The sequence below is a fragment of the Mandrillus leucophaeus genome, unplaced genomic scaffold, assembly GCF_000951045.1.
Source record: "Mandrillus leucophaeus isolate KB7577 unplaced genomic scaffold, Mleu.le_1.0 Scaffold310, whole genome shotgun sequence".
In the NCBI taxonomy this organism is placed as follows: Eukaryota; Metazoa; Chordata; class Mammalia; order Primates; family Cercopithecidae; genus Mandrillus; species Mandrillus leucophaeus.
In genome coordinates, this window is record NW_012103255.1 from 721,286 (window position 1) to 740,571 (window position 19,286).

Consider the following 19,286-nt stretch of genomic DNA (forward strand, 5'->3'; position numbering starts at 1 on the left):
AGGGGAGGGCAGGGGAGGGCAGGGCAGGGCAGGGCAGGGCAGGGAAAAGAAACCGAGAAGCCCCAAGGGGCCACAGTGAAAGTCACCACCCTCTGGGAACCCAAGTAGGCCAGTTTGCATCCCCTTTCCCAGGCCCAGCCACCTGCCCCAGGACACTGAATCCTACCTACCTTCTAGCCTGAATCTCTCTCTCAGCAACCCAACTTTACCAGGCAGCTGTTCAGGCAGCAAGAATTTTAAGCACCTACAGAAGGTGAGCAACGTGAACAGGGTAAAACTAGGCTTCTTCGAGGAGCAGTGGTTCACAGGCCTGGGTACCAAATCCTAAAGCCTCCCCAGCCCATACCACTGATCTTCTGCCTGAAAGGAAGTTCTTCCTTAGATCTAACTACAGTTCCTCCTGCTGCAGAAAGCAGGTTCCACTGGACTATAGGCTTCTCTTTTTTAGTTTTTTATTGTTGTTGTTGTTGTTGTTTTGTTTTGAGCCAGAGTCTTGCTCTGTCGCCCAGGCTGGAGTGCAGTGGCACGATCCTGGCTCACTGCAACCTCCGCCTCCCAGGTTCAAGTGATTCTCCTGCCTCAGCCTCTCGAGTAGCTGGGACTAAAGGCGCCTGCCACCAGGCCCGGCTAACTTTTTTTTTTTAAGTAGAGATGGGGTTTCACCGTATTGCCCAGGCTGGTGTCGAACTCCTGAGCTCGGGCAATCTGTCCGCCTCAGCCTCCCAAAGTGCTGGGATTACAGGCATGTGCCATAGCGCCCAACCCAACTTTAGGCTTCTTAAGGTGCCTCTGTATTCACAGTGCCTCTCTGTTTCTACAATAGACTTTATAAATGTTTGCTGAATTGTGGTCCTTGTTCCATCCCCAGCCTGCCCTAACCCCTGTCCCACCCACACATGAATTCAATGACCCAATACCTTTAAGCCCTTAAATAGTGTTACATATTCACTTGCTAAATAACACAGACATCAGTTACAGCCGCTTCTAGAACCTGTAGTCCATCCCCTCCTGCCTGAGCAGTCACACCACATTATTCTGTCCCCTGTATGTCCTGGGTATTTCCAAGATCGTCAGGAAGCCCAGTGTATTGCTGAAGGGACTGAGGTTAGATCTCAGGAAGGACTTCCTAGAGAACAGCCAAGGGGAGTCTGGTCATCTTGGGAGGGCTGGCCAGTGGAGCAGGCCCTGGGGTGAGTGAGGTAGGGTCTGAGATTTTGGGGATAGTGAGTAGTGGGAGAGGCAAGGTCTGGAGCAAATGTGGAGCCAGGGTGCCACCTAGTGGCTCCCTCACCTCCCCAGCCCCAGAAGCTCTTCCTTCTGGGCCTGGGTTCTCTTCCCCCCTCCACACCCTTCCCTAAAGAAGGCAGTAATTTTTGAGTGCCCAAAACAGGAGAGGCATTTTTCTTGCATTGCTTTATTTAATCTCTTCCCCAGCCCTTCCATTGCCTTTTTTGAGGATAAGAAACCCAAAGTTCCCAGAGATTAACTTGCCCAAGATCACTTAGCCTGGATTTGAGCCCGAGACTCAGACTCCAAAACCCACACTCAATTTGCTACATCTCCCAGGGGTGCGGCCAAGGCAGCTGTGAGCAAAAGGAGAAGTGTCAGCTTCTCAAGGGCCTAGGGTTTGTTGGAAGGGCAAGGCAAGGGCAAAGGGGGATACAGGACAAGGGGAGAAGTACCAGTGCCTGGGATGGACCCATCCATTCAGGCAGAGGGTGTGGGGTGTCCCCCGTGCTTAGAAACCACCCAGCATCACAGCTGTAACAGCACTTTATTGGGATCTGAGTCTACAGTTCACATAGGGAGGTGAGGCCATGAGAGAAGCAGGGGTTAAAAAAAGGGGGCACTTCACCCCCTGGGGACAGCTGCTTCCAAACCCAGCAAAACCCCAGGGAAAGTCCTCGTGCTGGGCCTCGAGCCAGCAACTGTAGTCAAATCCCAAGGCGCCGGTCAGCATGTGGGTCAAAGGGGCCCACTCTGGGGACATACACGCAAGAGGATGAAAGCTCTTTAGCTTCACAATCAGATTGCCTTCCCCACACCCCACCCCAAAACAGGCTCCTCTCCCATCTCCCCCTTCACAGTGACAAAACACAAGCCCACATCCCAGGGCCTGGAGTATTTGCATACATTTGCATAGACGGAAACAGGTCCAGCTAAGGCCTTCTTCTAGATCAAGTGACATCAGTGCAGGGCTGGTGATTTTGCTCTACTGTGTGAAAGATATCCGAGGACACCAAACAAGCCAGGACAGAGTCTACCCTCCAGGAGTTAGATAACGCTGGGATCTTGGGCTGGGCCAGGCCAAGGCCATTCACCGTGGGGCAGGGTGTCAGCCCCGGTGGTGGTGGTGGTGGCGGCTATGGCTGTGTCCCTCCGTGGGCCCCGCAGCTCTTGGGCTCTGTGAGTGCTTGTCCTTCTTCCCTGACCTGTGGGGAGAAAAAGGCCTTTAGGGGACAATACTATGTGATGAAAATGGGTTCCCCGAGGAGAGAGGACCCTGCTCCTCCCAGTGAAGCTGACTTGAGCAGGCACCGCCAAGCATCTGGGGGGAAAACCTGGTCTCCCAGGATGAAGGCTCCAGTCAGGGAGGCAGGAAGATGGGGATCTCCCTCGTCCCCTCGGCCATGCAGGTAGAGGTAGGGCAGGGCAACTCAGGAGAAAGAATCCCCCCACCCAAAAGGGGACTGCTCAGGACCATTCTGGGGTAGGCATAGGCAGCTTCCTGCCCTCAAGGGAAGAAAGGAAGCGGACCTGGATGCCTTTTCTAAGGGAAGCCAGCTGGGGACCAAAAGTAGGGATACATCCTCAAACTAATGACCCTTGCTCTTCACATCCTCCCAACTGCTTCTGTCCCACCCGACCCAATTCCCCTACAGCTGCCCACCTCTTCTTCAGTGCTTTGTCTCCAAAGAAGTGGCTGAAGATGAAGTCCTCAAAGTCATCTACTTCATCATCATCACCTGTCTGTTGCACAGCCACCTCCTCCAAGCTGTCCTCCAGGGCATCCACAAAATCCCGGAAGCGGAGGCGGTCATGACGGAAGATGCCGTCCTCACCAAAGAAAGCAGGCGAGAGGGGTAGCTCCTTGGTCAGCTGCCCAGCCCAGGGCAGCCGTGCCAGGTATGTTCTTAGCAGAGAGGCCAGCTCCTGTTGCCGCACTGGGGCTAGCTCTGTGCCGAAGAAAGTCAGGCCCTCCTGCCGGGCACACTCAGCCACACCTGAGCAGCCCTGGGGTGCCCGGTACTTGGGCCTCAACAGCTCTGCCCAGGATGGCAGGGGGTCATGGCTGTCCTTAGCCCCTTCCCTCCACCGAGGTTGCTTCTGCTTTTCTCCAGAGGAGTGGAAGCTACCACTTTTCCTTGGGGGTTCCTTCAGGCCCTGTCGCTTGCCCTCCTTCTTGCTCCCCCACTCCACCCTCGGCCTGCCCTCCTTCCACCTTCCTGCCAGCTCCCTGTCCTCCTGACCTCCCCTATTCTTCTTCCGTTCCCGGCCAGATTCTTCCTTCTTATGGTTCCAGTGCTCAGCCTTCCGGTCCCTCTGCCCATCCCACCACTTTTCCTTTCCACTCCACTCCCTGGAATTCTGGAAGTGGGGCTTCTGGTGCCAGGCCTCTGAGGCATTGGCAGAGACCCCAGGGTCCTGGCCCCAGTTCTCCAGGCTCTGCAGTTTCTGGGCCAATCTGTGGCCCAGCTCAGCCAAGCCAGCGTGAGCTGGGTCCCCATGGCCGGCATCCTTCAAGCTCCTCTCCAGATCCTGCTGTACAGACCCCAGCAGCCGTCGCTGCCTCTCCAACTCTTGCCTTAATGCCTGTGCCTCAGCCTCCAGCTGTTCCTTCTGCTTCAGGAAGCTGAGTTCTGGCTCCTGCTCCCTGGGGCCTTGCTCCTTGATGGCCTTGTCACCCTGTGGGCCTCTACCCCCACTGAGGCACACTCCATCCATGCCCCGGACACAGTCGGCCTCCAGCCCCTGGAGCCGGGCCCGCAGCTGCTGCAGCTCTGACTCCAGAGCCCGCTGGAAGGCTTCGCCCTGCTGCAGAGCGCCCCGGAGCTGGGCGTTCTCCTCCTCTAGCCCTTTGGGCTGGTGCATCAGGCTCTGAAGCTCTTCCTTCTGGGCCTGGAATATGGTTTGGGATGAAGGAAGTCACAAAGAGTTCTTGTCAGGATAGCCCCAATGCTTTCTACCCCAACTCCATTCCATTATAGCGGGCAGGTAGCCTGAGCCCCTTTTATGGCCTGGAACACCCGGAGGATTTGGTTTTCATCCTCTACCCCATCTCCATCATGAATGAGACACAGGGATCCCCAAATTCCATCTTGGGTCTCGGCACATATATATGTATATATGTCTTTATATAAGCACACACTTCCTAGATTCACCTAAGGATAGCCAATGTGTGGCTCTCACGGTTTTGTTTCCACTTCCTATACCTGGAACAGTGTTAATTGATCATGGCACTTGGCATGTTCTTTAAATCCTTTTCCACACAGTGCTCCAGGCAGACTACACCAGTCAATCACAGGTGATACCATGTATGTTTCACGTACCATGTGGAACAGGTATGCCAGCCCTGGCCCAAACCTTAGCACAAGGGATATGAACCAAGAACTGGGAAAATGCCCTGACTATAGTGGGAGAGGGGAGGGTCAGGATGTGTGGGTAAATAGGAAACATTCCTTTTGGGGGAGAATGCTAGGACAGACACCTGGCCTAGGTGGGTTACCCTAGCCCAGCCCCTCCTGCCTATGCCCACCTGCAGCTGGGCCTGCAGTAGCCGGATGTCCTGGTTCTCCTTGGCCAGCTTGTCCAGCAGAAGACCCATGTTCTGCAGGCTGGGGACACGGTCAGGAGGCACTGAGGACTGCAGCTGTTCCCTTAGCCCATCCTGAGGGCAGAAGAGCCTGTTATGCCATGCTACCCCACAGCCCAGGTTCTCCCCAGCCAGGCCCCACCTGCCTCTGGAGATATTCACACATACCTGCCTGTCCCCCACAGCATCCAGCAGCTCGGGGTCCGACCCAGTGTCCGGGAGGACCTGCAGCTCCACTTCCTCCATGGGCCCTGTGGGAAAGGGAAGTCCTGAAACTGGTCCTGAGGCACACAGAGCCCATTCTCCCCACACCCTCCCATTCACACAGTCACCACTCCTGTTCAGGAACCCACCCTGTGGCTGAGAGGTCTGGTGAGGTAAAGGGCCAAGGGGCACCCTGAACAGCTGACAAGGCCACTAACTGAGAAATAAATGTGAGCCCCCATCACCCCTACTCCTGACCCAGAGAACCAAAGAACACACAAAACCTCCCAGCACAGGCCAGGCCCCTCCCTACTCACCAGTCTCAGACTCTGAGAGGCCACCTAAGGATAGAGACAGAGGAGTCTGATGAGGCCCTCAGGGAGGGGTGAGGTGAAATAAGGTGAGAACGTGGCAGGAGGGCAGGCAGGTGTGGAAGCCCAAAGCCCCAGCCTCAGAGGTACCACTCACCCGAGAAGAGGAGGACCCCCAGGCCCAGCAGAACCAGGGCCCCGAGGAGGCACATGTTGAGGGAGATGCCCAGCTCCCCGCCTGCACCCTCACCCCCGGCCTGGGTCTCCACAGCCAGGGGCGCCACGGGCTGAGGTGCGCCGGCCTCCCGGCCCCGCCGTCTCCGCAGACCCTCCACATCCACGTCAGTGTCATCCTCACTGCTAGAGCAGCGGCCCTCCTCTCTGATCCAAGCTAGGGGAAAGAACAGGGACAGGGCAGTGAGGTGACTGGAGAGACGGGAAGACACAGGGAGAGGGGGAAGCAGAGGAAGGCACAGGGAGGGAGGTCCTCAGCCCTGACCCCAGAGAGGGGCACATGAAGACCCTGCCCACCTGCCCACTTCTGCCTAGGCACTGATGACTGCCCCTGCCCAGTCTGGAGGCAGGAGACCAGTGCTGTCAATCTACAAGCTATAAAAGCCATTTTCATCCTGAAAGTATCCTCCTTCCTCAGTGTGTGCCGTGCATCAAACCTCTGCAGCTATTACCATCCTCCTGGGTCCCCTCCAAACTCTCTGGCCACTCCTTCCCATTCTCCCTCCCTGGCTCTTCCCTGATCCTAAAGTCGGTGGTCTCCCTAGCACCATTTCAGGTTCTCTGCTTTTCTCACTGTACACATAGTCACAACTCTCTCACCACCACTGACACCCCGCTTCAGCAATGAGTCCTTAGTGTGTAACTCCTGACTTGACATCCCAGAGCTCCAAGCCTGTATGTCTGACTGCCTACTGGCCACTCCCTCTGGGACCAAACATTCAACACGCTGCCCTGCAAACTGGTTCTTTGCTAGTGTTTTCCCAATTCAGGGGAAGGCACCGCTGCCACCACCTAGCTAACCTAAGCCCTCCCTTTCCACCTCACATCCAATTTCACAGTTGTACACTGAAACATCTTGACAGTCCACGCCTGTTCACAACCCACACTGTACCTGCGTTAGTTCAGGTCTGCATCTTCTTTCTTTTTTTTTTTTTAATATTTTTTAATTTTTATTTATTTTTATTTTTTGAGACAGAGTCTGGCTCTGTCGCCCAGACTGGAGTGCAGTGGCGCGATCACAACTCACCGTAACCTCTGCCTCCCAGGCTCAAGTGATCCTCCCACCTCAGCCTCCCGAGTAGCTGGGACTATAGGCATGCATCTTTACGCCCGGCTAATTTTTTTTTTTTTTTTGTATCTTTTTGTAAAGATGGGGTTTTGCCATGGTTCCCAGGCTGAGCTCAAGTGATCCACCTGCCTCAGCCTCCCAAACTGCAACGATTACAGGTGTGAGCCACCACACCCAGCCTATTTTTATTTATTTTATTTTATTAATTTATTTACATTTTATTTTATTTTTTGAGGCAGAGTCTACCTCTGTCACCCAGGCTGGAGTGCAGCGGCAGGATCTTGGCTCACTGCAACCCCCACCTCCCGGGTTCAAGCGATTCTCCTGCCTCAGCTTCCCAGGTAGCTGGGAAGTAGTTGGGACTACAGGCATGCACCACCACACCCGGCTAATTTCTGTATTTTTAGTAGAGATGGGATTTCACCATGTTGCCCAGGCTGGTCTCAAACTTCTGACCTCAGGTGATCCACCCACCTTGGCCTCTCAAAGTGTTGGGACTACAGGCATGAGCCACCGCACCCAGCCGCCTATTTTTCTTTTCTTTTTTTTTTTTTTTTTTGAGATGGGGTCTCGCTCTGTCACCCAGGCTAGAGTGCAGTGGCGTGATCTCGGCTCACTGCAACCTCCACCTTCCGGGTTCAAGGGATTCTCCTGCCTCGGCTTCTCGAGTAGCTGGGACTACAGACACATGCCACCATGCCTGGCTAATTTTTTATTTTTAGTAGAGACAGGGTTTCACCATCTTGGCCAGGCTGGTCTCGAACTCCTGACCTTGTGATCCACCCGCCTCAGCCTCCCAAAGTGCTGGGATTACAGGCGTAAGCCACCACACCCGGCCAATTTTTATTTTCTTTAGAGACAGGGTCTCACTTTGTTGCCCAGGCTAGAGTACAGTGGGATGACCATGGCTCACTGCAGTCTTTAATTCCTGGGCTCAAGCAATCCTCCTATCTCAGCCTCCCAAAGTGCTGGGATTATAGGTGCAAGCCATCGTGCCCGGCCCAGGTCTGCATCATCTTTTCCTGACCAGTGCAGTTGCCTCCTAAATGACCCCCAGGCCCTCCATCCTGTCACTCAACAGGGACCAATTCCTACATTCCTCTGCCACAAGCCTGGAACAGAGCTCCTTACCACAAGACAAGTGGTCCCCACTCCTTTGCTGATGCTGCAGCCTTGGCCTAAAATAATCTCTTTCCCCTGCCCTACGTACCAAAAGCCTACTCTGTGCTCAGGGCTCCACTCAAATGTCACCTCTCACTATCCCAGCCTCTCCCTTGCCCTCAACCAGTCTCCTGACTGAATGGCCTCTCCCTCCTTTGGGAGTACCTTAATTATATTTCTGTACTTCTCTTAGTTCTGATATGCACCTTGGCTCAGTCTGATCTGCCACTTACATAGGCGGTAACCACTCATCTTCCCTCTGCCCAGGCCCAGGGCCAGCACAAGGAAGGGACTCCAGAAATGAGGGTTGAATTCTGGAGGCAAGAAAAGAGGAGGCCCCCATGGCAGAGAGGAAGGAGTCAACCAGATGTGGGCCCTGCCCCTTACCAGCAGTGTGACCTTGGTCAAGTCATTCAACCTTTCTGGGCCTCAATGTCCCAGGGGTAGTGGTGAGAAAGGAGAGCACCAAGGTGCTCAGCCCCAGGGCCTGGACCAGAGCATGTCCTCAGTAGTGATGGCGGATCCCTCTCCCATACCTTCTAGAAGGAGAGTGACAGGAGAGACAAGGAGGACTCTCACCTGCTTTGGGGGTTGAAGGCAGGTTCTGCGGAGGGCTCTGGCCTTCCAGGTCCTGTGTGTCTGGTCCCAGGCCTGTCACCACGGTGGTCTCCTGCAGGTCTCCCTGGACTACTGTGTCTCCGGGACCAGGAGACTCCACACCACAAACATCATCTTCCAGGGTGTCCTAAGGCAGATGCAGCAGTGAGCAGCTGCTAGCCCTCCCCACCTCCCTTCCTTCCCACAGGGAAGCTCCTCACCTTGACCTCAGCCTCCTCTGTTAGAATGCTGCCAGACTGAGGGCTTTCAGTCTGGAAGAGTGTCCCTGTGGTAGGAGAAAAGGCCCAGAAAAACCCGCTGCCCCAGCTGAATTTGCTATGCAGTCCTCTTGTCTCCCACGGGCCCCTACCAGGTTGGAAGGGGCAGGAAAAAGCCAGATGGAATGAGAAAAGGAGTTTGTCAACTGAGATTAACGGAGAGAACTAAAACGAACCAGCCTCCCTTTCTCTGAGGAAACTGGGAAACCCCAAAATATGGAGAATAGCTTTGTCTGGTAAGCCACGTCCTAAGCAGGGCCTGGTACCTTCTCCATCCATGGTCCCAGCTAATTCTTCCCCATCTGCCTTGGAGGGGCTGTGAGGGGCCTGCAGGGCTCTCTCAGATTCTGGGTCCATCCTAGATGCCGGGCCCAGCGTCTCCACGGGTAGGCTCTGGGAGGAGAAGTGCAAGGAGAAGGGCTGCACCCGAGAATGGGGCCCCAGCCCACATCCCAGAAACACATATGTTCAGTCATGAGCCGGCCCGAAAAGGGGCTCCGGGCAGCACTAAGTGCTTGACCATTCCCCAGCCTCACTCACTGCGAGGAGGAACTTTCAGGGGCCAGGTTTCCGCTACACAGAGAAGCACCACCACACCAAGGCACTGGATGCAGCACAAACCTGGTGCCCCACCGCCAGGAGGTGAGCTACAGCCTAGATTTCCCTCCCCTCAAGATCAGTAGCACTTCCTTCCCCACAGATGAACAACACAGATATTATAATATTAAGGGTAGGAGGAAAGTAAGAGAACAAAGTTCCCTGGGTGCCCACGGGTCACAGTTATGCCTCCCAGGGTGTCACTGCAGCTGCCCTCTCAACTGGACAACTACTTACATCTCCTAAGCCTTTCTGGCCTTTCCCACTGGCCCCTGACACTCCCCCGACACCCAGCAGCTGCTCACAGAAGCCCAACCCACCCCAACCACAGACAGCCTGTCTCCAGGGTGCTCTCAGCCTGAACATTCAGCCCTGACCACACAGCCTTGGCCTCCTCCCTCTGCCTACTCCCCTTCCTCAGGGCCCTGGCCTGCCACCTGCCCCGTGGCTCCAACTATCCCTTTGAGAATAATGCTTCATCTTAGTTGTGTCTTTGCCATTTTCAAAACATTTTTATTCTCATGGTCCCTCCTATAAGGCAAAAATCATGACCCCCATTTTACAGGAGAGGACAGAGAGGTGACATGGCATGCCCAAGGTCCCCCAGCTGTCAACAAAGACACCTCAACAGGAGGCCAGGGCTCTGAGAGCCTGGTGCCCATCTGCTCATACCTGCCTTCCCTCTGCCAGCGAGTCCCAATCCATGTATCTTGCTCCAGCATCATCCCCAAGGTCAACTCCTTACTCCCAGCTGGGTTCCTCAAGAGCACCTCAAACTCAACATATTGAAACCGAGCTCCTCCCCTCCTCCCCTCCTGGTGGCTCTAATATACAAAGTCGCAAGGTCTTGGAACTCTCAGAGATGCCTTTGACAAATTTTTGCCATCCCTTCTCTAGCTACTCAGTTCCCCATCCTACCAGCCCCCTTCTCCCTCCTCAGTGGGCTTCTGCCCCACCAGCTGCTACCTGGACTGCTGCAGGGGGTCTTCAAAACACTCTCTCCCTGTTCCCACCCAGGCTGCACAGTGGCTTCAGCCTCTGCCCAAGACAATGATTGTCCTGATCCCTCTAACCCAAAGCCCCACATTGATTTCCCATCAGGATGAGGCCTGAAGGCCTCAGCCAGGCCCTTCAGGTCTCTTCCAGGGGTTCCGAGGTTCTGCCCCCAACCTCACTCCAACACTGGCTCCAACTCACGTCTCCACATCACCCATGGGTGTCCCACAGTCTCCCCCAGCATGGCTTTCCCCACTATCGCCTCGGGACCTTTGTTCACATTGGTCTCTCCATTCGAAATCCCTCCCTACTTGTCTCGGCTTACCGAACTGGTCCCTTCTTTCATAGCATGGTCCAAGTGCCAACACCTGAGCCCTGGGGCCCGATCTCCTTCTTCCTGCTACTGGAGTTCCTCTAACAGCCAGCAGGAAGTGATGCAGGTGACCATCAGGACTAAGGAAAAGGACCCACCAAGAAAGAAGCCCAGCACTGCAGAAACACCCCCCAAGCCTGCCCCCATGGTTCCCAGGCCTGCTCTTCATACCTCGGAGCCAGCAAGCACCCAGCTATTATCAGAGTCTGGGCAGGAGGCCATAGTTGCTGAGGTCCCTGAGGCTGCTGTGGCTGCCACCTGCAGAAGAAAGCTCTCTTAAGGATGGGTGCTCCTTTCAGGAGGGGCAGGATGCAGAAAACAGCCTTGGCTGGGTTCCAAGGTTCAAGTGCTGGGCAGCAGCCTCCAGAACCAAGCCTGGTTCCAGTCCTTCTCTCCCTGATACCCCAACTCTTCTAAGCAGTATTTGCCTTGCAAATCAGAATCTGCCAACAGCCACAGAGAAGCCAGCCTCTTCCAGGGACCAACAGGGCCTTGGAAAACTGAACTGACCTTGAAAGGTCAAAGTAGCATAGGCTGGAAAGGCTCTGGGGAATTCCAGTCCAGCCCCCTGACATTTTAGTCAGGGAAGATTAAGCCCAGCAAGGTTGACAGACTTAACTTGCCAATAAGAAGCCTTGTTAATAAGAAGAGCAGGAAAACAACACAGCCCTCCCTTCCCAACACCAGGTACCTACACAATCACTACCTTCTCCCCCAGGACCTGCAAAGGAAGACTTGATGGCCTCTTTCAGCCCTAAATGTCCCACCACTTGCCCAGCATAAGTCCTTGGTATGGTCTTGTTCAATGGTTCTCAATCTTGGTTGCACATTGGAATCACCTAAGATTTTGATTCAATTGAGTTGGGGTGTAGGCCCAGGCGTGGGTCTTTTTAAAAACCTCTCAAATGATTCTCATGCGCACCCAGGGTTGAGAACCACTGGCATAGCTTATATCCACCTGGATGCACCTTTTTTAAGTCTCCTCATCACTCTCAGCTCCATCATAAATTCTGTTTACCTTCTTAGTAATCGCCAGAGTTTGGTGTTCGGGAACTTGAAGGTGACTGGGAAAATGGATTTATGGCAACTATCATGTATATATACACCACTTTATAGCTTGCAAAAGATAGACAAAAATCAGGGCTATGGTCCTGCACCTCGTTAATCTGCTCTGACTTGACAGGGACAGGGGAGGGAATCACTCCAGTTTCCAAAGCCTGACTGACACAAAGCAGAGTAAGAAGAGAGGGATCCGCCCCTTCATCCAAGGCTAAGACAGTTCCCTCAGGCAGCTCCTGTTGGGACCAGGCATAAAGGTGGAAGGATAGATGAGCTGACCTCTCAAGAGTACTGGATTGTGATCCTTCAGAAGAGGATAAATGACTGCTTCCCCAGCACTTTATAAGGAAACTCAGGAAAAGGGAAGTGAGGCTGGGACAGTACGGCAGTTCTACCTTCGAAACCAACCACATTATCCCCTTCTGTTTGAGCTGTTTTCAAGTCCCACGTGGTGCCCTAAATAACCTCCTGTGGCTCCTGTCAGTCAAGATCCAAGTCCTGGATAGGTCTTTCCCAGTGCCCATCCTCCCAGACACATGCACCCATCCCACACAGAGACAGGAAAATGGCTGCAATGACTTCCCTGTACCAAGTCCAAAAGGACACCCTGACATGCATCTCTAAGTATCCATAGAGCCATGGCCGTTCAGCCTTCCGCTTGTGGCTCCGCCCCCGCCGTTGTCATCATCTCCCCATCCCCAGTTGCTGACTGTTAACAGGTGGTGGCAGGAAGGAAGTGGCAGCAGCTTGGGCTGAAGTCCCTGTTTATCCCTAGCTGTGTGTACAGCCTGCTCAGGTCCTCTAGAACCAGGCACCATGGCAACCACAGTGATGTCAGACCCACTGTCTCCATGGAAACCAGCAAAGGTATTTGGGTCAACAAAACAAATACTTATGAGACCCAAATAGGAGACACTCTGAAGCTCCTATACTCTGGGTCCCAAACCCTGATATCTCTCTCTCGGTTAGGTTAACCCAGGATTCAAAAAAATACCCCTCTTCTCCCAAGCCAGCATCTCACTGCCTTATTAGGAAGTTCCTTCTGCTGTCTAATCTCCACCCTTCCCTGCTGTGTTTCCAGATCTTTTTCTTTTCATCGACCTTCTGGAAGAAAACCCACCTCCACGCCCTCCCCCCACCCCCTTCTTTTCATTCAGGCAGGATTCAACAAACACCTCCTGTAAGGATTATGACAGAGACTTCTGCTATTTCTAAAAAACAGCTAAAGGGGGAGCTCTCCCACTCAGTACAAAGCTAGGAAGTCTCGTCTCTAGTTAATTTAAAACTCTTCTAACAGTTGCGCCTCCAAACCTCTAAAGCAAAGGATCTAGGGCCACTTGCCTGGGGTTCCTGTTTTGTTAGTGTCGGCACCTGGCCCTCCTCCCCCAGCCCGGAAATCAAAAGCAGCTCATTCCTTCTAGATTAGTTCCGCCTTCCCTTTTCCTTATTCCACCCCCGTCACAGGGAATCTGTAGACCCCTTCCCAGCTAAGGCATTACCTGACCCAGCTCTTGCTTCGGTCTTCAGCTTAACTTGTTGCTGGCTTCCCTTCGTTTGCAGCCCGAGAAGAGAATCATGTGACCAGAAACTGACCAATGAAAAGTCAACATCCCCAAGGGGGCGGAAACTTTTGGCCAATAAGAGAAGGACTTGAGAGTCAAGGGAGGAGAAGGGAGGTCTAGCGACAGGGCCCCTAAACTTGAGCTTACCGGGTGGACGACCGGGGTCTCAGCTAACTGAATCCTGAGTTTCCTGCCCTTCTTTCCCAGTGTCTAAACAGTTTCTAGAGGGAACCCCCTCCCCCACAAACTGAGAGAAAGGCAGAGGGTGCCGTCTTCTGAGATGACGAAGGGGCCAGGTTGGTCCCCGGATAGACAGAGACAGCTGTGAGATGGGGGAAGGGAGAGAGACAGGTCGCAAATCCAGGGTGTGGAAATAGCCCTTCTGCCATTCTCCCCAATCTGCTCCAGCACAGACTGCTTAAAAGATGCCATGGCTACTTTTAAAAGAACTGTTGGGGGACGGGAACGATCTGAAAAACATCCCAAAATGAAATTTGCTGTAACAGGAGTAACCCCTCCCCTCACCCTTAGAGCTACACTTGCTCCCTAACCCAAACAACTGGGAGGTGGGTGGGGTGCTAAACCCAGAAGAGCTCAAGCACTTGTCTTCCAGAGGCTTTGGTGCCAAATCCTCCTGGCTCCAGGCCTGGACCAGGAATATGCTCAGAAAGGAAACTCAGTTTCTCACAGCTGAGACACAGGGGGATGGGCGGGGAAACACAGGCCTCCCTTGGCTCAGCAGCTTATACCAGGGTCAGTTCAGGGGCCAAATCTGCCATTCCCACTCCCAGGGACCCTGGGGATTATACATATCCTCAACCCCTAAGCACCCTACCCAGCAGTGACAGTGGCTCATTCCAGCCTTTTCACACAGCAACAGCAAGGAGTCCTTGTCTGGGATTTTAGTCATTTTATTAATCCAACAGTACAAAAGACCCCCCACCACCACCGCATTCTGCCATCACTTTCTTCCAAAAAGTAGTGGAGTGAGAGGGCGAGAGGGAGCAGATCCAGCAAAGACACTCCCCCAGGAGCCATTTTACAAAATGTGGAGCGGGGGAAGACAACACAAAAATAGCAACAGATAAATGGGGCAAACAGAACCACAAACACAAGAGGTGAGCAGCGGGGTGGCGGGCGGGGGGTGTTGCCATCTACACCGTTTTAGTGTGGGGGACACTGGGAACGATGCCCAGAGGCTGCTCTCTCCTCCCAGCCTCGAAGGTTGTCAGCTCCACCAGGGCAAGGTCTTCTCTCCTCATGCCAGGAACTGAGAGATGTGGGGGTAGGGGACCACTAGGTCTTTGCCACTATACCTCGAGCCGGGGAACCCCTGACTTCTCTGAGGAGGGCCTGCTTTCCCCACGCCACAGAGGAATGTGTGCATGAACCAAAAAGGAGAACGAGCAGCGCTAAGGTCCTCATCAGGCCCCAGGCCCGTCTCTGGCAGGCAGTGCTTAAAAAATGAAAAAGGACAAATAAAACCCAGTGCAGGCCTTTGGCTGAGAGGAATGAGAATTGCTAATCACCAGGCCCAAGATATGAAAGAATAGCAGAGAAGCAACAAACTCCAGGCTCTTCTGCCTTTGAGTACCATGGCAATGAGGATCCCGCCACATCCCCTACCCACAGGCTGTGACAGGACCTCACCTGGATCCTTTTATCAGGGAAGAAATGAGGTATAAGGGCTCTGCGCCTTTTCAAGCTTTCCTTCAATCAAGCCAGGAAGGCAGGGGAATAAGGGCACCGAAAGTTGAAGAACACACGGAGTATAATGTGCAACAGATGGGCTGGGGGAGGAGGGTACCACCAAAATCCAGACTTTCAGGACAGCCCAAACTTCAAATATTCTGGTCTGTCAGATAACATATCCCAATTTTTGGCAAAAATATGGTCATTAGGAGAAAAGCATAAGAGAGGCTGAGAAAGGACCAGTGACTTTGGTATGAGGAAGGTATGTCCTGACAGCATCTCTCACCTACTGTCTTGAAGCCCCAATCACCAAGAAACTGCCATAACCAGGAACTCTCCTGCTTCTTCAGGCTATTTGGTTCTCTGAGAGGGCAGGGGTTGGGTAAGCCTTGGAGGAAGCAAAGGAGTGGGTAGAAAAAGGGGAAAACCCCCATTTATTCCCTAAAGCTGTCTCCCAGAGCCCATAAAAGGGCTATTGCAGGGATGGCAAGACCCCAATTCCTCTGGCCAGAAACCTTTAACACTTGACTCCAAAAACTAAGGCTGGAGCTGTGGGGCTCGGTAGGGGTGTTAGGCACAGGTGTTAGGGGCATCCATCATCAGCAGAGGGAACACCCCTGCCCTCCGGATCTTCCTCCAGCCCCTCTTCTCTTGCAGCCACACTCCTGGGCCTCCAGAAATAGCCACAAAATGGCTCTGCTCAGCAGGGCTTTGGTTTCCTGGATCTCTGTAGATCTCAACATGTAAGTTTCCCAAAAAAGTGAGCAATCCAGGCTCTTCTGCCTGCCCACCTCAATTCCTTTTCTGCTCCCAGGAGCAACTGTTTCTGCCCCATGGGGATGGAAAACCAGTGGAAACAAGGACCAAGAGCCAGACATCAAAAAAATCACCCTGGAAGAGCAGGGAGAGACATGTGCACTTCCCTGGGCCACTTCGCCAGCATCACCCATCGTTAGCAGCCACCAGCTGCCCCATGCCCTCGCGGATGTAGACAGACTGGATCTCCTTGGTCTTGAGGCAGAGATCGCAGGCCCAGACGGCAGAAGCTTCAGTGGTCAGTAGCCCATAGGCGCTCTCAGTCATGCCTGTGCACTCACGGTGGAACCACTTCTGGCAGGAAGCCTCACACAGAATGGCATCCTGGTCATCATTCACCTCACTCCGACAGGCACCACATGGGTACACCAAGCCTGGGGGAGGCTGGGGCCCAGAGCCCCCACCTGCCTTGCCAGGGGGTGCCAAGCTGTTGGCATCTGGAGTGCCCCCACCCCGCCCACTACTGTTTGGGGGGAAACTGGGCTGGTTCCCATTAACAGCAGCAGCTGGGGAGCCTGAGTGGGGTTCCTGGGGAAAAGCAGTAGGAGCGGGTGGATTCAAGGGCTTCCCCCCATCCTCACCACCAGGGCCAGGAAAGCCAGGGTCCGGACCAGGAAAGGGACTTGTGTTAGGTGGCAGGCTGGGAAGCCCCTGACCAGGTCTCTGGAGAGAAGGGCCAAAAGGAGCCCCTGGCTGAGCAAATCGTTGGGACAGAGAAGGTGGGCCCAACTCTGCTCTGGGAGGCTGTCCCATGGTGGGTGAGATCATGGGACCAAATCCCCCAACTGGGCCCGGCATCATCTGCCCGCTGGGAGGACTAAAGTTTTGACCGAGAGGCTGGTTGAAGGGTTGGCTGGGAAAATTCATGTTGCCTGGGGGTGGGTAGCCAGGGCCCTGGGGGGGCATGTTGAAAGCAGGGCCCATAGGATTGGGAGGGAAAGGGGGTGGCTGTCGACGAAGTGGCTGGGGGCCCCCTCCAACTCCAGTGCCATAGCCTGGGGGTACCTGGCCCGCCATGCCCCCCTGCACGCGGAAGCCTCCAAAGGGCACAGGACTGCCAAGGAATGGAGGGGCTGCACCCCCCACCTTGGGGGCTCCGAAGTCATCTTCAAAAGGGTTGGATGCAACCAGGTGATCCACCATGGGAGTCGGGGGTGGTGCAAACTCCGTCAGATGTGAGTATGCAGGGCCCTAGTGAGAAAACAGTTGAGGGAAAGAGGGTCATGGAGGGAAACACAGAACTAAACCAAGAGAGCACTACCAACACAATACACATTTTGGAGGCTGATACTGGGCAGCTCAGGCCTAAAATCAATATGGACCACAGGCCAGGCACAGTGGCTGACGCCTGTAATCCCAGCACTTTGGGAGGTCAAGGCGGGCAGATCACAAGGTCAGGAGATTGAGACCATCCTAGTTAACACGGTGAAACCCCGTCCCTACCAAAAATACAAAAAAATTAGCCAGGTGTGTTGGTGGGCGCCTGTAGTACCAGCTACTCGGGAGGCTGAGGCAGGAGAATGGTGTGAACCTGGGAGGCAGAGCTTGCAGTGAGCCGAGATCGCACCACTGCACTCCAGCCTGGGCGACAGAGCAAAACTCCGTCTCAAAAAAAATAAAAAAATAAATATATGGACCACAGGCCGGGCACAGTGGCTCACACCTGTAATGCTAACACTTTGGGAAGCTGAGGCAGGAGGATCCCTTGAGCCCAGGAGTTTGAGCCCAGCCTAGGCAACACAGCAAGACTCTGTTACTACAAAAAAAAAAAAAGAGAAAGAGGGTGGAGAGTGGAACCAGCATAGTGCAGTAACTGTGTTTTAAAAACGGGCAGAACTAGAATGGAATCCCAGCTCTGACCGTGAAAAACAACCTCAAGACTGTGGAGCACGTATTTAACATTTTTAACCCCCAGATTTCTCGTCGTAAAATAGGGATAATGCCTATCTCCCCCAAACTGTTAAAGCATGTTAGCACAATCCCTGGCACTAAAAAAAGGCTCAGTAAGTGGAAGGTGTTACGTTATCATCATGAGGAAACCAGGACAGGAAACATGGAGGAGACTGGAACCCTGCGTGGTAAGAACTTTGGTCGAATCATCTCTTAGGAGAGAATACTTTCCCCTAAATTTGTTAGAAGGTTCAGGGAAAGAACAAGAAACAAAGCAAGAAAGCCAGTTTTCTCTCTCCTCCCTGCAGCTGATGCAAGATACAAACAGATACTGGAATGGCAGAGTAGACAGTGTGCCGCCAAGGGGCTGCCGGGAACCACCCCCACCACCAACAACCATTCACCTGAGTATTTGACTTCCTTCGCTTCTTTTCTGGGCTCTTCATTTGCAGACCTGGAAGAGCGGCAAAAGGAAGACGCAGACAAGTTTCCCTGAGGTTTCCCCAACCTCTTTTCTCTCAGCCATGCTCTGAGGAACTCCTTTAACGTCAATACATACTTGCTTATTTATTCAACAAATGCTAACAAGGGGTGCAATATGAAAAATAGATCGTGAAGATGATCATACTCTCAGCTATGTCTTCCTTTAAATGAGAGATATCCCATCTTTCGATATCCTCAAGCTCCAAGTGACTACTGAATTCCATGTGGCTCCAAACTCTAGCGTCCTCAATGTGTGACACCTGCCCCCAACTCCTGGAGGATTACACCCACCCATCCTTTTCACCTGAGCCTCCCTTCAAGCCCTTCAGTCTGTGAAACGCCCCCCTCCCACCATCCCTCCCCTCTGAGGTTCCCAAGTCCTAGGCTTCTTCAGCCCCCGCTCCTCGCAGCGCTCTCACCGGCCTTGCCCTGCTTCCTCCCGGTGCTGGGCGGCGCAGGGGGCGGTGCGGGGCCGCCACCTCCCTCCAGCTTGTCCGGTGGGGGCGGCGCCGAGGCGGCCATGGAGTGGGGGACCAGGGTTAGCGGCGGCGGCGGGGGATGGAGGCGCCCTCGGGCTGCACCATCGCCCAGAAGGGGAGTCAGGGGCAGCACAGGCCCCCAAGCTGCAGCAACCACAAAGTGGGACGACAGGGAAGCGCCCAGCCGCGGCGCGAACTGCGCGCTCTCTCCAGACTCGCCGCCAGCCAGCGGCTGCAGCAACCGGAACCGGAACTCGGCGCGGCCACCACCACTAAGCGCGGCGGGGAGGGGGAGCAAGGACCGGACGAGACTCCACGCCAGAAAACAGGCGGCAGGCGAGGGGCGAGGCTTACCACTGCACCACGCGAGTGGAGAGGGTCGTTTCCGCTAGCGGCGGCCCACACCAGCTCACCGAGGGGCGGCGGCGCGCGGCCCTGCTGCCGGACCGTACCATCCCGGGCGGTGGAGCCACCGCGGAGGGGCGCGCGCGAGCCGAGGGCGCGCCCGGGAGGTCCAAGGTAGTCCCGGGGGCCGGCGTTGCGGCGCCGGGGAGTCCCGGCTCTTGCCTGGACGCACCCGGAGCCAGCCCCCGCCCCCGGGACACATCTTCATGGGGACGGTGGCGCGACACGCCCCACTCTGCCGCGCCCAAACTCCGCAGACCCCCAGCT

General features: G+C 54.4%; 2 protein-coding genes across 4 annotated transcripts; both read right to left on the reverse strand.

Moving 5' to 3' along the window:
* Positions 1 to 1,395: 1,395 nt before the first annotated feature.
* On the reverse strand, positions 1,396 to 13,426 carry PBXIP1 (pre-B-cell leukemia homeobox interacting protein 1). The gene is made up of 11 exons (XM_011987450.1): positions 13,192 to 13,426; positions 10,805 to 10,891; positions 8,934 to 9,060; positions 8,611 to 8,675; positions 8,372 to 8,537; positions 5,486 to 5,719; positions 5,335 to 5,358; positions 4,982 to 5,064; positions 4,757 to 4,888; positions 2,891 to 4,119; positions 1,396 to 2,432 (listed from the first exon to the last, which is right to left on the reverse strand). Exons 2-11 carry the CDS (start codon positions 10,853 to 10,855, stop codon positions 2,336 to 2,338), a joined length of 2,208 nt encoding a protein of 735 aa, XP_011842840.1. The 5' UTR covers positions 10,856 to 10,891; positions 13,192 to 13,426; the 3' UTR covers positions 1,396 to 2,335.
* Positions 13,427 to 14,147: 721 nt separating this feature from the next.
* PYGO2 (pygopus family PHD finger 2) lies at positions 14,148 to 19,277 on the reverse strand. Of its 3 annotated transcripts, none has more exons than XM_011987447.1 (3): positions 18,555 to 19,277; positions 18,057 to 18,106; positions 14,148 to 16,953 (listed from the first exon to the last, which is right to left on the reverse strand). In XM_011987447.1, the coding sequence occupies exons 1-3, from the start codon at positions 18,655 to 18,657 to the stop codon at positions 15,889 to 15,891; spliced, it is 1,218 nt and encodes a 405-aa protein (XP_011842837.1). In that variant the 5' UTR covers positions 18,658 to 19,277; the 3' UTR covers positions 14,148 to 15,888. The 3 variants fall into 3 exon arrangements, with proteins under 3 accessions (XP_011842837.1, XP_011842838.1, XP_011842839.1); XM_011987448.1 differs by having other exon boundaries at positions 18,057 to 18,192; XM_011987449.1 differs by having other exon boundaries at positions 18,969 to 19,117.
* Positions 19,278 to 19,286: the final 9 nt, after the last annotated feature.